We start from the raw sequence: 21,020 nt of genomic DNA, 5'->3' as shown, positions 1-21,020 counted from the left end.
CGGGACTCCGCCGAGCTTAGTCTCTACAGGTCAGAGTGGGGACCACGGGGGCAGACGGCTTCTGGGACAGGCGGGAGCCACAGAGCTGCTGAGGCAGCACCCTTTAGGGGCCGCAGACATCCAGCACCCTCCCAGTCGGAGGACAGTGACCTGCCCTGCAGGGAGCGCCATCTTGGCTCCGGGACTCCGCCGAACTTAGTCTGTACAGGTCAGAGTGAGGACCACAGAGGCAGACAGCTTCTGGGACAGGCGGGAGCCACAGAACCGCTGAGGCAGCACCCTTTTGGGGCCGCAGACATCCGACACCCTCCCAGTCGGAGAACAGTGACCTGCCCTGCAGGGAGCGCCATCTTGGCTCCGGGACTCCGCCGAACTTAGTCTGTACAGGTCTGCTGACAGAGGATACTCAGAATCCCCAGAAGAACAACCTCTGAACAGAGACAACTATAACAACTCCAGAGATTACCAGATGGCGAGAGGTAAAGGTAAGAATCTTACTAACAGAAACCAAGACCACTCACCATCATCAGGACCCAGCACTCCCACTTCGCCCAGTCCAGGGCACCCCAACACACCTGAAAAACTAGACCTGGATTTAAAAGCATATCTCATGATGATGGTAGAGGACATCAAGAAGGACTTTAAAGAACTACAGGAGAACATGGCTAAAGAGTTACAAGTCCTTAAAGAAAAACAGGAAAACACAACCAAACTGGTAGAAGTCCTTAAAGAGAAACAGGAAAACACATCCAATCAGATGATGGAAATGAACAAAACCATACTAGACCTAAAAAGGGAAGTAGACACAATAAAGAAAACCCAAAATGAGGCAACACTGGAGATAGAAACCCTAGGAAAGAAATCTGGAACCATAGATGCAAGCATCAGCAACAGAATACAAGAGATGGAAGAGAGAATCTCAGGTGCAGAAGATTCCATAGAGAACATGGGCACAACAATCAAGGAAAATGGAAAATGCAAAAAGATCCTAACTCAAAACATCCAGGAAATACAGGACACAATGAGAAGACCAAACCTACGGATAATAGGAGTGGATGAGAATGAAGATTTTCAACTCAAAGGACCAGCAAACATCTTCAACAAAATTATAGAAGAAAACTTCCCAAATCTAAAGAAAGAGATGCCCATGAACATACAAGAAGCCTACAGAACTCCAAATAGGCTGGACCAGAAAAGAAATACCTCCCGACACATAATAATCAGAACAACAAATGCACTAAATAAAGATAGAATACTAAAAGCAGTAAGAGAAAAAGGCCAAGTAACATATAAAGGCAAGCCTATCAGAATTACACCAGATTTTTCACCAGAGACTATGAAAGCTAGAAGATCCTGGACAGATGTTATACAGACACTAAAAGAACACAAATTCCAGCCCAAGCTACTATACCCAGCCAAACTCTCAATTAACATAGATGGAGAAACCAAAGTATTCCACGACAAAGCCAAATTCACACATTATCTCTCCACGAATCCAGCCCTTCAAAGGATAATAACAGAAAAAAACCAATACAAGGACAGGAACCACGCCCTAGAAACAACAAGAAGGTAATCCCTCAACAAACCTAAAAGAAGACAGCCACAAGAACAGAATGCCAACTTTAACAACAAAAATAACAGGAAACAACAATTACTTTTCCTTAATATCTCTTAATATCAATGGACTCAACTCCCCGATAAAAAGACATAGACTAACAAACTGGCTACACAAACAAGGCCCAACATTTTGCTGCTTACAAGAAACTCATCTCAGAGAAAAACATAGACACTACCTCAGAATGAAAGGCTGGAAAACAATTTTCCAAGCAAATGGTCTGAAGAAACAAGCTGGAGTAGCCATTCTAATATCAGATAAGATTGACTTCCAACCCAAAGTCATCAAAAAAGACAGGGAGGGGCACTTCATACTCATCAAAGGTAAAATCCTCCAAGAGGAACTATCAATCCTGAATATCTATGCTCCAAATACAAAGGCAGCCTCATTCATTAAAGAAACTTTAGTAAATCTCAAAGCACACATTGCACCTCATACAATAATAGTGGGAGACTTCAACACACCACTTTCACCAATGGACAGATCATGGAAACAGAAACTAAACAGGGACACAGTGAAACTAACAGAAGTTATGGATCAAATGGATCTGGCAGATATCTACAGAACATTTTACCCTAAAACAAAAGGATACACCTTCTTCTCAGCACCTCATGATACCTTCTCCAAAATTGACCACGTAATTGGGCACAAAACAGGACTCAACAGATACAAAAACATTGAAATTGTCCCATGCATCCTATCAGATCACCATGGACTAAGGCTGATCTTCAATAACAAAATAAATAATAGAAAGCCAACCTTCACGTGGAAACTGAACAACACTCTTCTCAATGATACCTTGGTCCAGGAAGGAATAAAGAAAGAAATTAAGGACTTTTTAGAGTTCAATGAAAATGAAGCCACAACATACCCAAACTTATGGGACGCAATGAAAGCATTTCTAAGAGGAAAACTCATAGCTCTGAGTGCCTCCAAAAGGAAACTAGAAAGAGCACACATTAGCAGCTTGACAACACACCTAAAAGCACTAGAACAAAAGGAAGCAAATTCACCCAAGAGGAGTAGACGGCAGGAAATAATCAAACTCAGGGGTGAAATCAACCAAGTGGAAACAAGAAAAACTATTCAAAGAATCAACCAATCAAGGAGCTGGTTCTTTGAGAAAATCAACAAGATAGATAAACCCTTAGCCAGACTCACTAGAGGGCACAGGGAAAGCATCCTAATTAACAAAATCAGAAATGAAAAAGGAGACATAACAACAGATCCTGAAGACATCCAAAACACCATCAGATCCTTCTACCAAAGGCTATACTCAACAAAACTGGAGAACCTGGATGAAATGGAGAAGTTCCTAGACAGATACCAGGTACCAAAGTTGAATCAAGATCAGGTTAATGATCTAAACAGCCCTATATCCCCCAAAGAAATAGAAGCAGTCATTAATAGTCTCCCAACCAAAAAAAGCCCAGGACCAGATGGGTTTAGTGCAGAGTTCTATCAGACCTTCAAAGAAGATCTAATCCCAGTTCTTCACAAACTATTCCACAAAATAGAAACAGAAGGTACTCTACCCAACTCATTCTATGAAGCCACAATTACTCTGATACCTAAACCACAAAAAGACCCAACAAAGATAGAAAACTTCAGACCAATATCCCTTATGAATATTGATGCAAAAATCCTCAATAAAATTCTTGCTAACCGAATCCAAGAACACATCAAAACAATCATCCATCCTGACCAAGTAGGTTTCATCCCAGGGATGCAGGGATGGTTCAATATACGGAAATCCATCAACGTAATTCAGTATATAAACAAACTCAAAGACAAAAACCACATGGTCATCTCGTTAGATGCGGAAAAAGCATTTGACAAGATCCAACACCCATTCATGATAAAAGTCTTGGAAAGATCAGGAATTCAAGGCCCATTCCTAAACATGATAAAAGCAATCTACAGCAAACCAGTAGCCAACATCAAAGTAAATGGTGAGAGGCTGAAGCAATCCCTCTAAAATCAGGGACTAGACAAGGCTGTCCACTTTCTCCATACCTATTCAACATTGTACTTGAAGTCCTAGCCAGAGCAATTCGACAACAAAAGGAGATCAAAGGGATACAAATTGGAAAAGATGAAGTCAAAATTTCACTTTTTGCAGATGATATGATAGTATATATAAGTGACCCTAAAAATTCCACCAGAGAACTCCTAAGCCTGATAAACAGCTTCGGTGAAGTAGCTGGATATAAAATTAACTCAAACAAATCAATGGCCTTTCTCTACACAAAGAATAAACAGGCTGAGAAAGAAATTAGGGAAACAACACCCTTCTCAATAGTCACAAATAATATAAAATATCTTGGCGTGACTCTAACTAAGGAAGTGAAAGATCTGTATAATAAAAACTTCAAGTCTCTGAAGAAAGAAATTATAGAAGATCTCAGAAGATGGAAAGATCTCCCATGCTCATGGATTGGCAGGATCAACATTGTAAAAATGGCTATCTTGCCAAAAGCAATCTACAGATTCAATGCAATCCCCATCAAAATTCCAAATGAATTCTTCAACGAATTAGAAAGTGCAATCTGCAAATTCATCTGGAATAACAAAAAACCTAGGATAGCAAAAACTCTTCTCAAGGATAAAAGAACCTCTGGTGGAATCACCATGCCGGACCTAAAGCTCTACTACAGAGCAATTGTGATAAAAACTGCATGGTACTGGTATAGTGACAGACAAATAGACCAATGGAATAGAATTGAAGACCCAGAAATGAACCCACACACCTATGGTCACTTGATCTTCGACAAGGGAGCTAAAAACATCCAGTGGAAGAAAGACAGCATTTTCAACAAATGGTGCTGGCACAACTGGTTGTTAACATGTAGAAGAATGCGAATCGATCCATTCCTATCTCCTTGTACTAAGGTCAAGTCTAAGTGGATCAAGGAACTTCACATAAAACCAGAGACACTGAAACTTATAGAGGAGAAAGTGGGGAAAAGCCTTGAAGATATGGGCACAGGGGAAAAATTCCTGAATAGAACAGTAATGGCTTGTGCTGTAAGATCGAGAATTGACAAGTGGGACCTCATGAAACTACAAAGCTTCTGCAAGGCTAAAGACACCATCAATAAGACAAAAAAAAACGACTAACAGATTGGGAAAGGATCTTCACCTATCCTAAATCAGATAAGGGACTAATATCCAATATATATAAAGAACTCAAGAAGGTAGACTCCAGAAAGTCAAATAACCCCATTAAAAAATGGGGCTCAGAACTGAACAAAGAATTCTCGCCTGAGGAATACCGAATGGCAGAGAAACACCTGAAAAAATGTTCAACATCCTTAATCATCAGGGAAATGCAAATCAAAACAACCCTGAGATTCCACCTCACACCAGTCAGAATGGCTAAGATCAAAAATTCAGGTGACAGCAGTTGCTGGCGAGGATGTGGAGAAAGAGGAACACTCCTCCATTGTTGGTGGGATTGCAAGCTTGTACAACCACTCTGGAAATCAGTCTGGCGGTTCCTCAGAAAATTGGACATAGTACTACCAGAGGATCCAGCAATACCTCTCCTGGGCATATATCCAGAAGATGTCCCAACCGGTAAAAAGGACACATGTTCCACTATGTTCATAGCAGCCCTATTTATAATAGCCAGAAGCTGGAAAGAACCCAGATGTCCCTCAACAGAGGAATGGATACAGAAATTATGGTACATTTACACAATGGAGTACTACTCAGCTATTAAAAAGAATGAATTTATGAAATTCCTAGCCAAATGGATGGACCTGGAGGGCATCATCTTGAGTGAAGTAACACAATCACAAAAGAACTCACACAATATGTATTCACTGATAAGTGGATATTAGCCCAAAACTTAGGATACCCAAGATTTAAGATACAATTTGCTAAACGCATGAAACTCAAGAAGAATGAAGACCAAAGTGTGGACACTGTGCACCTTCTCAGAATTGGGAACAAAACACCCAGGGAAGGAGTTACAGAGACAAAGTTCGTAGCGGTGATGAAAGGATGGACCATTTAGAGACTGCTGTACCCAGGGATCCATCCCATAATCAACTTCTAAACGCTGACACCATTGCATACACTAGCAAGATTTTGCTGAAAGGACCCAAATATAGCTGTCTCTTGTGAGACGATGCTGGGGCCTAGCAAACACAGGAGTGGATGTTCACAGTCAGCTATTGGATGTATCACAGGGCTCCCAATGGAGAAGCTAGAGTAAGTACCCAAGGAGCTAAAGGGATCTGCAACCCTATTGTTGGAACAACATGATGTACTAACTAGAACCCCGGAGCTCTTGTCTCTAGCTGCATATGTATCGAAAGATGGCCTAGTCAGCCATCAATGGAAAGAGAGGCCCATTGGACTTGCAAACTTTATATGCCCCAATATAGGGGAATGCCAGGGCCAAAAGAATGGGAATGGGTGGATAGGGAAGTGGGGGGGCGCTATGGGGGACTTTTGGGATAGCATTGGAAACGTAATTGAGGAAAATATGTAATAAAAATATTTTTAAAAAAAAAAAAAAAGAACCAGGGGAATGCCAGGACCAAGAAGTGGGAGTGGGTGGGTAGGGGAGTGGGAGGGGGGTCTGGGGGACTTTGGGGATAGCATTTGAAATGTAAATGAAGAAAATACCTAATTAAAAAAAATAAATTGGAAAAAAAAATAAAAAAAAAAAAAAAGAAAATAAAACTGGGAAAAAAACAACAAAAATAGAGATAAAGTATATAGAGCAAAGCTATAATCATGATATTTAAAATAAACCATAAGAGATATTGAACTATACAATAATAGATGAATCATAACAGGTAGAAGTCATTGCCTAGCTATGAGCTCATTATAAAACTTGAATACATTGAAATGCCCTTAACTGTTCTGTTTGAAGCCCCACAATCAATGAAAATATAATGTAAAGCTCTAGATAGATGTGGTTCAGGGCCTCAAGGCTTGTTTAAATTCAGAAACTTATCGCTGAAAATTACAGCATTACTATGAGAAAAACAACAACAACAACAAAAAACTCAGGGACTCCTTCCAGTCCAGTAAAGCATTTGGGGAGTTTCAATTTAGAACCCATCAATATGAAATTCATTAGCAAACTGGAGGTGAAGATGGCATGTTTTCATTCTGGAAAAGGACATTCCCAACATATAATCTCTCTTAGCAGTAACACATTTAAAGCCTTTCCCCAACACTCAGAAGGAACAACAAAGAGATAGCATAGCCAATATCATACCTGAGTTACCAGCTCATGTCAGAAAGCAAGAAAGGGTCAAAGGTTAACAAAAGAAGAATGTAATCCTAGATACTTAGTGGAAGGGTGGGTGTTGAGGCAGGAGGATTGACTGCAAATCCAAGCTTTCCTGGACTACAGAGTAGATACAAAGCCAGCCTGAGCATCTTAGGTAAGGTTCTGCCTTAAGATAAAAATTAAAACATGGCTGGAGCCATAGCTCAGTGGGAAAGGGCTTGTCTAGCATAGGCAAGGCCCTAGGTTCAATCCCTGGAACTACCAAGAAGAAGAGGGCTTTGGGAGAGGACAGTGAAGTACTTATTAGCAAGTAGCATACACAGAAAATCTAGTAAGTTTATAGATTAATAGTAGAAATTGTAGGACATTTTAGCAAAACCAATATAGAAAAATCTATTGTGCTTACAAATAACAAAACCAGTTGGTGACGTCAGTCCTCCTAAAATGCTGATTTCCTTTTTAAAAAATAAAGATGAGGTTCTTAGTTACAGCTCCTCATTCTCTATGAGGAGATTTCAAGTCATCAGGGTAAAATGGCAGGGAAGGAAGGGTCCTGAAACCCAAAGCTCCCTCTACTTGCTACTCTTTTAAAGCTAAACAGGGCATCTCACATACAAGCAGTCTGAGTGCTGGGCATAAGGTAATAAGTCCCAAAGACTAGAGAACAGGAAGCAGTTTTGAATATATAATTCTGCAGAACGGGAGCCACATAGAGGAAAAGCATTGAGCTGGCAACAGACAGTGGCTTCAGATGCACCACCACCACCCCTCGACTCCTGCTCACACTGGCTGAGGGCACAAGGCCTCCTCACTCAGTGAACAGTTTGGGGCCAGAGACTCCTACTATCCCCCTTTTCCATCCCTGGCTCGGCCAAGTGCAGCTCCCAGAGCCCTGAGACAAACAAGCTCCAGCCAGGGAGGGAGGGGATTAATGCCTACAAACTGACCTCGTTGAAAATGGCCCATGACAGTGTATTTTTACATTAGCATAAGATTAAGGATCCCAGTAGAATGTATAGAATGCACTGAGGGGCTTATCGTGGCTTCTAGCTTATTTGCTTGTTTATTTGTGAGAAAGGTTCTTCCTCTGCTCCCTAGGCTGACCTGAAACTCTCTGTGTATCGGAGGCTGACTTTGATTCTTCTCCCTCCTCCTCCTCTTCCTCCTCCTCTCCCTCCTTCCAAGTACAAAAACTACAGGTGAGCCACCATGCCTGCTCACCTCTGCTTCTCAGTGTAAGAGCTCCCAAAGAAAATGCCATCATTGGCTGAGTTTTTCAATTGTGTGGCCATTTGTTTAGAACTGTAATGTTCTGGCTGCATCTTTCCCTTCAGTCTCTCCCTGAAGCTGTCTCCCAGGAACTCTGGCTCATTACCTGTTCTCAGGATTTTGACCTGTCTTGCTGGGAGCTGAGGTGGTGGTAGGCTCTGCATCCCTGCTTCCTGAGGGTTCCAGGGGTTCTTGGAGGTGGTAGATGGCCATGGCCACACTGACGAAACCATAGGCTGGTGGATAACAGAGAACCACTGTTCTTTCAGCAGCTCAGTGGTGTTTCCGTTCTCCCCAACTATAGTCTTAAGGAAGCATACGTGTTTCACACAGTCAGGGGAAGAGAGTGGAGACTGAGTGGTGGCCACCCCTCTAATTGTGATCTCAGACACATCTTGGCACTCCTGAGTGAGAGTTGTCAGCCTCGCCAGCTCAGAGGCCACTTGTTGTTGCCCTCAGGGCCAAGACAGTAGGAAAGCACAAGGAGACTTTGGGGTAAGTCTAGCAGGGCCTACCTTGCCCTCTTGTCCCCCTTTGTGGCCTGGGAAGACAGTGCACACTTGGCATTGGCTAGCATTATGTTCCAGGATGGAAGTTGTTAGTTCTATCTCATCTTCTCTATTTTATTCACAAAAGCAATGGCTCTGTATTCTTTTGCAAGTATGTGTGTTCCCTGGCGCCTCTGTGCTGGAAGCTGGTGAGGTGTGAGCTGCTGACACTGCCTGTCCTCAGCAGGGGGTGATTGTTGGCTTAGCAGCTCTGGTTTTGGAGAGGAGAGGTGAGCACTGGGGCCAGGCACTGTACAGACACCTTCTAGGGGCTGATTCCTGCTGCGATGCTCCAGTGTGAGCTGGCATCTGAGGAACCTTGCATTACTAACGTAATCGGGAGGTGGTCCTTCGTATGATTGTAAATTGGGTTTGTGCTTCATCAATAAGCTTTTTGACAAGAAGCGTCCATCACAGTGGCTCTCTCATTTGCCACAGCAGAACAGAAAATGAAGTGTCCCAATAATTGCATTATAGTTTCCTTCTTGTGGACAAGAAAGCAATGTGGTATAATTAGGTTTGATTGGAGTGCACGTTTCCGGTAAGATCTGAAATTAATGATGTTGCTATAGTGACACATCTGCGGCCAGCAGCGCGTGAAACATAAAGTAATTCATTCGACAAGAGTCGACATCTGTTAGCTGCAAGGATGCAGAGCATATTGACACTGACCAGGAATACTAGACACTATGTGATAAATGAACAAATGATGCTGAAACAGGAGGACGGATAATTTGTAGTTAATCTGCCGGGAGAACTTTAATCTTCTCACTGGTTGCATCTGACAATGCCATTGTTTAAAGAACAATGCTGCAGTGAACTCATAAATTTTAAAACTTAACTCACAGTACAGCCTATTAAAGCAATACATTAATTCCTTTGGTAGGAAGTTTTTGTCTTCATGTAGAACAAAACCATTAATAGAAATACCCAGTAAAACAAGAGGATTATTTTTCTGGACCTATATTTAATTATAGTATCCATTACCTAACATGTCATGTTGTTCAGATATGAATGTTGTGCATTTCATAGGACAGCATCATCAGGAGAATGTGTTATTTTTGTAATTTTTAAAACCAGCAAAAACTGTGTGCTAGTTAGTGTTACAGGGTAGGCAGATCTTGAAAGTCAGATTTAGAATAAATTTTTAATGTCCTGTAAACCAGAAGGCCATGATATCTTCCCATCATGGTGATAGTAGCTAAACTATTCCTTTACAGCAAACATTTGCTGTCTTACTAGGACAATCATTCACTAAAGTAAGTACGTGGATATGAGTGGTGTAATTTACATTTCGGTGTTCAGACTGATTGTGACACTTAACACAAGTGCTAGGAATCAGAATCTTTGGAAAAGACCTGATTTACAGGGAAAATAGACTGACTCTGCACTGAGTAGTGTGTGTGTTTGATTGATTCGTATATACATATATGCATATATGTACATGGATGTTCATACAGGTATGTGTGGTAGCCAGAGACAAGTTTAGGCGCTGTGTTGTTCTTCAGGTGCTTCCCACTTGGTTTTTTGAGAAAGGGTCTCACTTACCTTGAACTTCCAGATAAGCTAGCCTGGTTGACCAGTGAACCCCAGGGATCTGCATGTCTCCAGCTCCTTGTCACTGGGATTACAGGTACATGTGTGCCACCATGTCCAATTTGGTTTGGTTTGGTTTGGTTTGGTTTGGTTTGGTTTGGTTTGGTTTGGTTTGGCTTTTGAGACAGTGTCCCACCCTGGCTGGCCTGAAACTCTCTATGAAGACCTAGCTGCTTTCAAACTTACAGACACCTGCCTGCCTCTGCTACTAAGTGTTGAGATTAAAGGCATGCACCACCATGCCTAGCCAATTATTTAAAAAAAAAAAAAAGCAGGTTTTAGAGATTAGACCTCATGTCTGTGAGTAACATACTTTACCAACTGAGTTATTTCTTGAGTCCTGTAGGTTTTTGAGACATCTCCCTATTTAGCTTAGGCTGGCTTTGAATTCATACCCCTGCTTCAACCTCCTGAGTATTGGGATTATGTATGTGCCATCACACCCAACCCAACAGGATGTCTTAATGACCAGTGCTGATGTTCAAGTTGAGTGAGTCACTCATCATTTGAGAGCTTTGTTTTCATTTGCTCATTTGATTGGCTACAGCCAGTGATTGCTCATGGCCAGACCTTTGCCTTGCTCCAAGTTTCACAAGAAATCCTGTAGTCCTGGGATGAACTTATCTCTGTGCACTGCAGGTGGCTTCTTCTGTTTGTTAAAACCACCTGTCTGTTCATGTATTATGGCTCAGCACAATCTTGATGTGTGGACAACTTGCAGCCCAGTGGCTCTGATCAGGGGCTTCACATCTGCTTCCCAGCGTGGACTGCATCTGCTGCCACCATGAAAATGATGCCCGCAGGACATTTTCCCAAAAAATCAATTTCCTCCTTGCCTGTCTTGCTCACTGCAGTCCAGAAAGCCTCTGCTTTATCAAAGACTACTATATTTTTTTCTTAGAAATCACAAGAAAATCTGGTGTCACAGGACCTGAGTATCATAAACAATTCAATGTCACTCTCTTTGATGTGGTGGCTCCCTTACCATCTGGCTTCAAGCCAGCACCTCCATGTTAACAGTTTCCAGTTTGGAGCCCATTGGTTTCTGTTATATTAAGATGACAAAGTGCCTAGAAATCACCAAGTGACTGAGTTATGAAAACTGTAGAGGTGAGACAGGAAGAATGCATTGCTGCCCTCTGCCTGGGACTGACAGTGTAGAGAGAATCTGGATGAGTAGGAGACAAAGTGCAACCCTGAGAGCTTTAACAACCATTCTCTGGATCCCACTTGCTGTAGAAGACTGCATTCACCTGTCTACACGCACATCCCAGATCCTAGGATCCAGCCAGGTATGATGTACTTATCTAGAATGCTGGAATATCAGGGACACTTTAGTTTTTGATCTGGTGGGCAATGCTTGTCAGTGATTTGAATATGTCAATTTTTTAACTGATTCAAACATTGTTTACTACAGCTTAGAAACTTTAGATATGCAGTTATTATATTGTAGCTTGAGATAAATGAAAAACTCAGGCTTTATCTCTTGCACAGCATTTTGTTTAACTATTACATAGCACTTACCACAGTTTCAGTTTAGAAATTTCTCATTACACCCCAAGGCAAGTGCTTACAAGCTCTGACAGTCACTCCTCACTCGGTACCTTCTCCACTCATTGTCTCAGGAAACCCTGGTCCTGTGTATTTGCCTGGTGGGCATCATGTGGATGATGTAGAACACATGGGCTCTGTGTATTGAGCTTCATTTAGTAGAGTATTTTCAAGGTTAATCTACATTGTATAGGGAGTACTTCATTCTTTTTTTCTGGTAAATACTATTCCATTGTATGTACATGCTACATTTTATTTATCCACCTATGAATAAATGGGCATTTGGGTTACTTCTCCAATTTTGCTTATTATAGATAATTCTGCTAAAAACATTTAGATATTTAGCCAAGGCAAAATAGACATGAAAAAGAAATGGCATCCATCCATACTGTAGGGGCGAGTAAAAGTGTTTGCTGTGTGTGACTCAGTCAGTCTTCCATAGAGGGAATCTTCACGGATACCTAGAAACCTAACAGCCAGAATGTGTAAAACAAAGTCATCAAAAAGAGTTGGACTTTTATATACTAGCAATAAACTATCCCAAAGTTGAATTAGAAAGCAATTTCATTTAGAATAGTATCAAAAATTAACTTACAAATTCTAAATACCTATTTAAATCCCAGCTACTTATCTTTTTCAGTACTTGGTAGTTCATCTGAAAATCTGTATGGATATATTGGGAGGGACCAGTAAACTAAAATAGTCATAAAGAAGGAAGTTAGAAAGACTGGAACATCCTCATTTCATAACTGACCACAGAACTGCCCTCATAGGGCCGAGTGGCAGGGCAAAGAACTGACGCACAGTGTGCCAGGTTAAGCTCTAAGGTGGAGTCAGCCACCTATCAACAAGGGTATCCAGATGGTGCTCTAGAAAAGGAGCAGACTGCCCCAACACTTGGATATCTATATGCACAAATGAAGGGAGCCCTGCCTCATGGTGTTTGTCGTTGACTCAGAAGGGATGCTAGTCCTGAAAGTCATGCAATCTTTTTAATTGTCCTGTGCTATGAACTCGCTCTGACTTCTTCGTGACATCCTCCCTGGCTCCGAGTCAACAACGGAGTGAAAGTCTTTTACTAATCAGAACACTGAGATGGATGTGATGACACATACCTACACTTAGGAGGCACAGGAAGGAAGCTTACAAGTGAACGTAGCTGGACTAGTGACAGGAAAAGAAATCTAAACACAGAGCTTTATAATATCTGGGGGAGGAGATAAGAGCTGTGACCTGGGTTCAGTTATCCCTTACATCATTTCAACCGGACATACTGTGCAACAATATGTTTAGTAGTTTATTCTCTTCTGGGTTCTCTTGTTTCACAGGCTTTATGCATGTCTAGAATTACTCTTGAGATTTCTCCAAAGATGCTCAGAAGCAATATACAATAGATAACACTGTAGAACTTAAGAAACTTAGATTGGAAATGCTATATCATAGGCTGAATGGATGACTAAAGTGATGTATTAAAATAGGAGCTACATTCAAACCCTGAATTTACTATCCAGAAACAGTCTAAATGGTAATGATATGTCTTTGTTTTGGAAAGCAGCTGATATCATTGTGCACCTGTTGCATTTGAAATGCTAGGGGTTTTTTGCCAGAAATCTCTGGGAGAAAAAAAAAGTGAATGATACATGATTCATATATAGAGTGTCTTCTATGCCTTCTTCCATGCATTGTTAGTCCTTAGACTTTTGTTTGGTCAATTTTGTTTTGTTTTCAGTTTTGTTGGGTTTTTGGATTTGTTTTTTGAGGCAGGGTCTTACTACATATCCCTGGATGGCCTAGAACTCTGTAGACTAGGCTAGCCTGGAACTCAAAGAGATCTCTACCTGGCTCTGCAGCTCGAATGCGGAGATTAAAGTTGTGGGCCACAGCATACCTATCAGTTCTCAGTTTTATTATTGAACTGTTATCTTCAACAGCAGCAATTTTCACTCCAGGGTAAGAACTGGGCTATGGGGGTGACACTGAGATAATGCAGAGACTCCATGCTGGGAGTGCAATGGAGTGATAGATACCGTGCTTCCGTACATGCCCAAGGCCCAAGATTGGATCCCCAGCACTTGTGGGCAATACTTGTAATCCCAGCATTCCAAAGCAAAAGGATCAAGAGTTGGAGACTAGTGTGGCTTAAGTGGTGGTTTTACTGTAGCAGACACCCATGTCCGTGTGCGTGCGTGCGTGTATGTGTGTGTGTGTGTGTGTGTGTGTGTGTATACGCATGTGTGCATACATGCATGTGTGCATGTGTGATTAGTAAGTGTGATTTTGGTATACCCCAAAAGAGAAAGGAGGTAGTCTTCTCAATGTAGAGAGCATTAGAGGAGACTCTATGTCACAAGAGGAGGGTACTGTGAAGAGGAGAGCCTAGTCAGGTGAATCAGGCTCAACTGTGTCACCCTGATGGAGAGTGGTTTGTTTTCCTCTTTACAGTGTCCTCCACACCTGACTTAAAAACCCTAACATGACACAGGCTCTCCTCTTTATAGTGTCCTCATGACAGAACACAGACTTCCCTCCTCACTGTGTCCTCCTCTTCAGTGTCCTCTTGACATGGCACACCCTCCCCAGCCCCTCTTGGCCTCTCATGGGCCCTGTCCCTTCTCTCTGCCTTCAAGGAGCATCAGTGTACCCACAGTTGTAGACATGCCTCAGGTTCACCCTTAGGGAGTTCCTCTCCACATCACACTGGTGGTCTCTCTGGAGCGCCCACCCTCTCGGTGTGCTTTCTGCCTTGCCTTGCCTTCCCTGCATTTGGGGCCTCTGGAAATACGTTTGTTTCCTGCCTCTCTCTTTAGCTATAGGATTTTGAGGAAAGAAATCCACACTACCATGCTTTGTGTTTTGGCGACTTCATACATTATCCTACAGGAAGTTTCACACACACACACACACACACACACACTCTCCCCTCCTCACCCCCACACACTGTTAAAGACAGAGCTTTGGAGTGTTGGAAGTAGCTGGCATGCAGGTTACAGGCATTTGGACCCATGCTGTCTACTACATGAACCCTTGGGTTTGCTGATGCCTTGTAATGAATGTTTGCCAGATACACAATTCCTAATTCCTTTGAAGTTTGTGGGAATGTGGGAGATGAGAGGCTTTGGCCCCTTGCTGAGGAAGGCAGCAATTAGGACTGTCAAACAGTGTGAAGAAAGGAGCTCTAGACTGCATCATGAAAATTCTGTTTCTATTCTGAGCAGTTTATATTTAAAAGGGTAAACCATATCAAGTATTGGTTACTTTTAATCATGAGAGTGTTGTGAAGAGATTTTTATTTTGGAAATATAACAGAGGTGGGAAATGTGTTAGAAAATATTAGACCTTGAGTTTAAGAAAACCCGCAAGAGGTTCTCAAATTAGGATGACAGATAAAGAAGGCTGTGCCAAGGATTTCCTAAATAGAGATCAGAGAAGGAAGCATTGTACTGTATGTGTCCTTGAGTAGACCTGAGAGACTTCAGGGTTATTCAACACAGAGAGTAAAGAAGATTGGGGGGGGGGGGCAGGATACTTAGAGCACTGTGTAGCGGTAGCGTTGTCAACCGCTTATACCCGTTTGGGACTTTCTACATCCATGTGCCACCTTTGGTGGCATTACACTGTGAGGAGGCAGGGGTGAGGGTCCCAGGGCACAGTCAGTGTGTGACCAGCCCTCCTTATGGAACTGCAGCGCATCCTCACCCTGCCTGTGCTCACTGCTGCTAATCTTCCTATCACAGGAACGCTCACTCAGAATGAAATGGTATTTAAGCGGCTCCATCTGGGTACTGTCTCCTACGGAACAGACACTATGGACGAAATCCAAAGTCACGTCCTGAATTCCTACCTGCAGGTATGTGAGTGTACTTCTGAATGCCATCTTCTCTCAGTGCACCCACCGTGGTGAGCTAATATGCTGATTGGATTATTTTACTTTTTATCATTACCCTCCTATCAGCTCTAGTATCTCAACCAAGAAACTATGACTAGCATATCGTATCAGCAGATTCGTGGAAAATATGATGAGCTCAAATCATTTATTTGTTTTTTAATGAATTCTTTCTAAAAATAGTTTACTAAACAGTATTTTAAAGGGTAATTAATAGAATACTGGATTTGCTATTTCCTAATAATCCCTTTGTCTTTATTTATACTTAAAACCTTCTCACATTAAAAAACAAATACGTTCTGTTTTTTATCTTTTCAGTGACTAAGGTAGGTACCTCAGCACCATGCTCCCTTGGCAGCTCACATAGTACTTTCTGAACTCACTATGGAAGCTACACTGCAGGAAGGAAGCTATCCAAATCAAAACTTGGGAGTCAGTGTCTTCAGTAATAGAGACTCACCTGCAGCCTCTGGGAGGCAGCCAAAGGCCATAACAATAGCCTGCATAATTTAAGGAGGCATTTGTATCCATGATGTGATTATTATTATAACTATTTTGTCAGGATCATATTAAAAGCAGAAGAGTTGAGGAATCATTATATAAATATAAGAGATATTTAATGTTTACTTGTATCTAAGAGCATTTGGAGATTTTTTTCACTAAAAGATGTCTGTGGGCTTTTCTGGTAAGACTGTGTAGAGCTCATGTTAGTCGCTATTTATGTTGTTATTGTAATGGTGGTTGTCTGTAGCCCACTTTAATGTAGCACAGGTCTTTCTTAACCTGATTATCTTTGCCCACTGGAAGCACTGGCTGGGTGAGAGTTTACTCTTTAATGGAATTTGTGTGAAATTAAATTGTACAAGCATCAGTGAGCATTACATAATTCACAAGGGGAAGGGCTGAGCTCCTCCATGGCTGAGGCAGCTCATAAGCTAGTATAGATGGGGGCTGCCATGCAGCTGTGGGTAGCACAGTTGAGCACTGAGCAGATACCTCTGCATTCAGCCCTGTGCTTGGTGGGGAGAGGCTCATACATAGTGACTCTCAGTTGCTCTGACCCTAGTCTCTTCTGAGTACTGTCCTGAGTCTCTGAGGTAGATTAACAGGAAAATGTGTGTCTGTCCTGTGGGTTTGGGAAGTGTCCTCTGTCACCCACCATGGTAGGAAGTAAATAATAGAAACCCATCACTGGGTGGTGACAGCTTGCTTCCTCATTATTAGACCTGATGGGAATTATGCAGATACACAGTGCTCAGTGGGCAGTTATTTCCCATGGACAGGACTGAGCTCTGACAAGCTTGCTTTCCCTGACACCATTACTATATTTAATCTTTGTTAACTACGAATCACAGTGGGTTTATTTATGATATTCAGGGGAAAGTCTTAAGAGTTGTGGCTGCCTTGTTTGGTATTGGTTTATGTGCAGTGTGTGCACACACCAACCATTCTGTATTGTTCTTCATCTTGCTGTCTTAAGGAATAAAGTAGTAGTTAATTGAACTTAGGAAAAGGGAACATGTCGGGCTTTAAATATCATAACAAATACATATATGGTGTGTTTGACAATCTCAAAAGAACCAAGCAATTTTCATTGCCGAGACAATAATAATATATATTCCTGTGTACAGTGTAAAAGAAAAATCAAGTCACTGTCCTAGTCTCAAACAGCTTACTTTAGTTGATAAAACATGCAGTAATTTCTGTGTGGATCATTTTTTCTGTCTGCCCTTATTACATGGCGCCCTCTTTTAAAGGTACACTCACAACCAAGTGGGCACAACCCAAGTTCTGCTCCACTGAGAAGAAGCCAGTCCTCAACGCCTAAAGTCAAGAAGAGCGTCAGCAGTAGAATCCATGAAGCAGTGAAAGCCATTGCCCTTTGTCATAATGTCACTCCTGTGTATGAGGCTCGGGCTGGCATCACTGGAGAGACTGAGTTTGCTGAAGCAGACCAAGACTTTAGTGATGAGAACCGCACCTACCAGGCCTCCAGCCCCGATGAGGTCAGTTGCTTCTTTAGAGCATCTTGTTTGGGGGGGGACGGGTAGTCTTTACAGTGCAAACCTGTGTGATCTGTTTCTGCCTGGAGTCTACAGGCTTGAAGGTTGCTTCTCTAAGACAAGGACAGGAAACCAGGTCCTGAATTCTGACATTAACCTTAGTATATGCGACCCTCTGGGCATAGTCCTAGCCTTTCGGGGCTCACTTTTGACCCTTCCGTATCAATGCCTAAGAGATAGTCTGCATGATCCTTGTTAGCCATAGCCTAGGCCTCTGAAATTCAGACTGTTACAGGCTAGATTTACTTATGACATTAAGGGAAGATTCTGAAAGATTTTGGCCTTGTAGTTTTATACCATTACATTCAAAAGTTTTTAATGGAAATAACGAGAAATTTCATTGTCTAGTATTTCCTTGTGTTGCACTGGGCTTATATATTAAATTTTCAGTTGTTCTGAAGAGTGTGTGTGTGTGTGTGTGTGTGTGTGTGTGTGTGTGTTCTTTTAAAAGATTTGGAGTATAAATAATTGAGAAACCTACAGAAATGATGAAAAAACTTAAACACGTCAACTTAGTCATTTGCAGCTTTGCTCCATTGGGATTTGGTAAGATACATTATTAAAATTTCCACTTCTTCTGCAGTCATTCTGAGTGTGTTTATACAGCTTTATCTAATCTGTCCCCTCAGAGTACTTTAGACAGTTATGTAATATAATCAAACCAACTTTAGAGACACTGTTAGCAAGTTAGATCTTTCAAATACCCTACAAAATTAGATCATATAAGTACATAATCATCATGGGTGGGGAGCCTGTTAAATTCTGATTCTGGAAGCAATAGAAAGGTAGAAATAGAACCTCAATGTTGTTGATGAGCAGTGGACAGACCTAATAGGTAGTTCTGGTGTGTAAGATCAGAAGATGAAAATACCAAAGGTCATGTGGCTAGTGAGCCAGACTTAGAGGACTCGAGTGAGAGCAAAACCCTGCTGGAAACTAGAGATACTCATGTCACATTCCGGAAAACAAATAAACAAAACTGCTTTTGCCTGCTTTCTGAGACTTTGAATAAGGATAAGTTTAAAAGTAATAGACTAATTAATGTAGTAGAGAATTTCAAGACATTTGACATAGCTATTGATGGCTGTTCTTAAGAAGGTTTGTAGTAAGAATTAGAAGCAGAAAGCAGAGTAATGGAGCGCTTGAAATGTATGCAGATTGGCCATTTGAGCTCCTTGCAACTTTTAGACAGAGGTGGCATGGTTGTTTAAGAGATTAGCATTGTTAAAGATAGCCAAGAACTATGTACTGGACATTTGGAAAGATGCTGTGAGAGCACCTCAGGAATTAGATTCCACTCACCACAGGATCCAGGGCTTAATGCTATAAACTTACTTGAAAGAATTTCCCTTGAGAAAGAGAGCCACCATGGTGACTTGCTCTTACAGGCCACCTAAAGCACTGTTTCCTGAGTTTAACTACAGAGACTCTCAAGGTTCAATAGCCATGGTCTGAGATTGTTTGATTTGGCAAGTAGGCCTTGGTATTGTCTGCTTGATACTGGTTTTTTCTGCATGTAGAATGTGACAGTTACAGAGTAATGGAGGCTTCCTCTGAGACTCAAAAGAAAATCTGTCAGGCTAGGTGATAAGTGACAAAATTAGGATCCCTGCAGATGGCCACAGAGAAAGGGAGGCATGGTATTCAGGGGAGAGTTAAAGATGCAGGAGAAACCCCAGGTAAATTGTAGATGGCCAGAATGTAGAATTCTTGTGGAGGAAAGCTTCAGACAAGAAGCCGGGCAAACTCAAGAAAGGAGGGAGGAACGGAAGAACGTGCATGGTTGTTTAAAAGTGGGCTTGTAGGACACGTGGTTTGAAACCCCTTAGAGTTCACATGGGGTCTAATTCCTGTGGACTGGCAAGGCTACACTTCACATTCTCAAATATTCGACACTGGGACATAATAAATAATAATAAACCTGGCACAACTAATCACGCAGCTCTGTTTTAGGAACACCGAGTGTCTGGGCTGGCGGCACACATTCTTAACCCCGCTCTCAAGAGGTAGCGGCAGGGAGAGCTCTGAGTTCTGAGGATAGCCTGCTATACTTAGTGAGTTCAAGACCAACCAGAGCTACAAAGTGATAAATCCTGTCTCCCCTCCCCCAGAAAGAAAGGGAATAAAAAATCTTGACATAATGTGAAAATCAGGCTTAGCTGACCTATTTGTGATATGTAAGCATCAGAATAAAATCCCATTTTGGTAAAAGGGGCAAGCTAGGGACATGAGCCCCATCTTTACCTACCTGCTCTGTATATACATTCCTTTAATTAGCGTCCCTACGCTACTTCTCCTCTGTGTCTCATAGACTAGGTTGATCAGCTCTTAACTACGTCTTTTGAAAACATTACAGTGTGTCAAAATAGGGTGTGTGTGTGTATGTGTGTGTGTATGTATATGGGTGTGTATGTGTGTGTGTATGTATATGGGTGTGTATGTGTGTGTGTATGTATATGGGTGTGTATGTGTGTGTGTATGTATATATGTGTATATGTGTGTGTGTATGTGTGTGTGTATGTATATGTGTGTGTGTGTGTGTGTGTGTGTGTGTGTATAGGGAATCTGGATGCATAGTTCAACAGTTCAAACCATTTGGAAATTTCAGGTGTGTGGGTCCTATCTGTACAATGTATAAGTTACTATCTTCTCAGCTCTCCAAGAAGGTTTTGAGATAAATGTACGATAGTCGTGCCGATTTATGAAAGGGAAAAGGACTACTGTTCCTTGTCTCAGCAAGGCCTAATACTGGTTTTTGCTACTATAGCATTCCAGAACTCTTCAGCAATTCTATACAATTACATGTTGAAAAAGAATTCCTGTATCCTTCTTCTTTGGAAACCTAGACCAGAGGTTTTCCAAAGAAATTCTTATTCCAACTTCAAAAATATACTATCTTACATATTCACTTTATTGCCTACCAAAAGAAGTATAATTTTTTTAAAAGTACATACAAAATCATAAATTGTTACATGTCTTAATGCTTAAATATTAGGAATTTACCAGAGAAAGACATTTCATTGATTTGATGACTTAAGAGCATAAAGAAATTATAACAAAGAAACTTACACTTAAGCTTTTTGACTTGTATGGAAATTTTACAGAGATTAAAGGCAGAATGAATAATATGTAAAAAGATCTGTAACTCATATTTTAAATCTAAAAATGAAAACAATGAGCTTCATCATGATTTTCTAAAGTGTAGTATTGATGTGGTGTGTGCAGATCGCAGAGCCTCAGG

At 41.5% G+C, this 21,020-nt stretch overlaps 1 protein-coding gene across 2 annotated transcripts in view; it reads left to right on the top strand.

The window, feature by feature from the left end:
• Positions 1-21,020, top strand: part of Atp9b (ATPase phospholipid transporting 9B) — a 194,711-nt gene that overhangs the window by 134,888 nt on the left and 38,803 nt on the right. For both annotated transcript variants that reach the window (XM_021150340.2, XM_021150339.3), the window contains exons 14-15: positions 15,568-15,680; positions 17,474-17,722. In XM_021150340.2, the coding sequence (XP_021005999.1) occupies positions 15,568-15,680; positions 17,474-17,722 (362 nt within the window). The remainder of the gene's footprint in view (positions 1-15,567; positions 15,681-17,473; positions 17,723-21,020) is intronic.

This window comes from Mus caroli, unplaced genomic scaffold, assembly GCF_978045245.1.
Source record: "Mus caroli unplaced genomic scaffold, Mus_caroli_1 scaffold_19, whole genome shotgun sequence".
NCBI classification, from domain to species: domain Eukaryota; kingdom Metazoa; phylum Chordata; class Mammalia; order Rodentia; family Muridae; genus Mus; species Mus caroli.
This window is presented reverse-complemented; position numbering and strand designations above follow the sequence as displayed.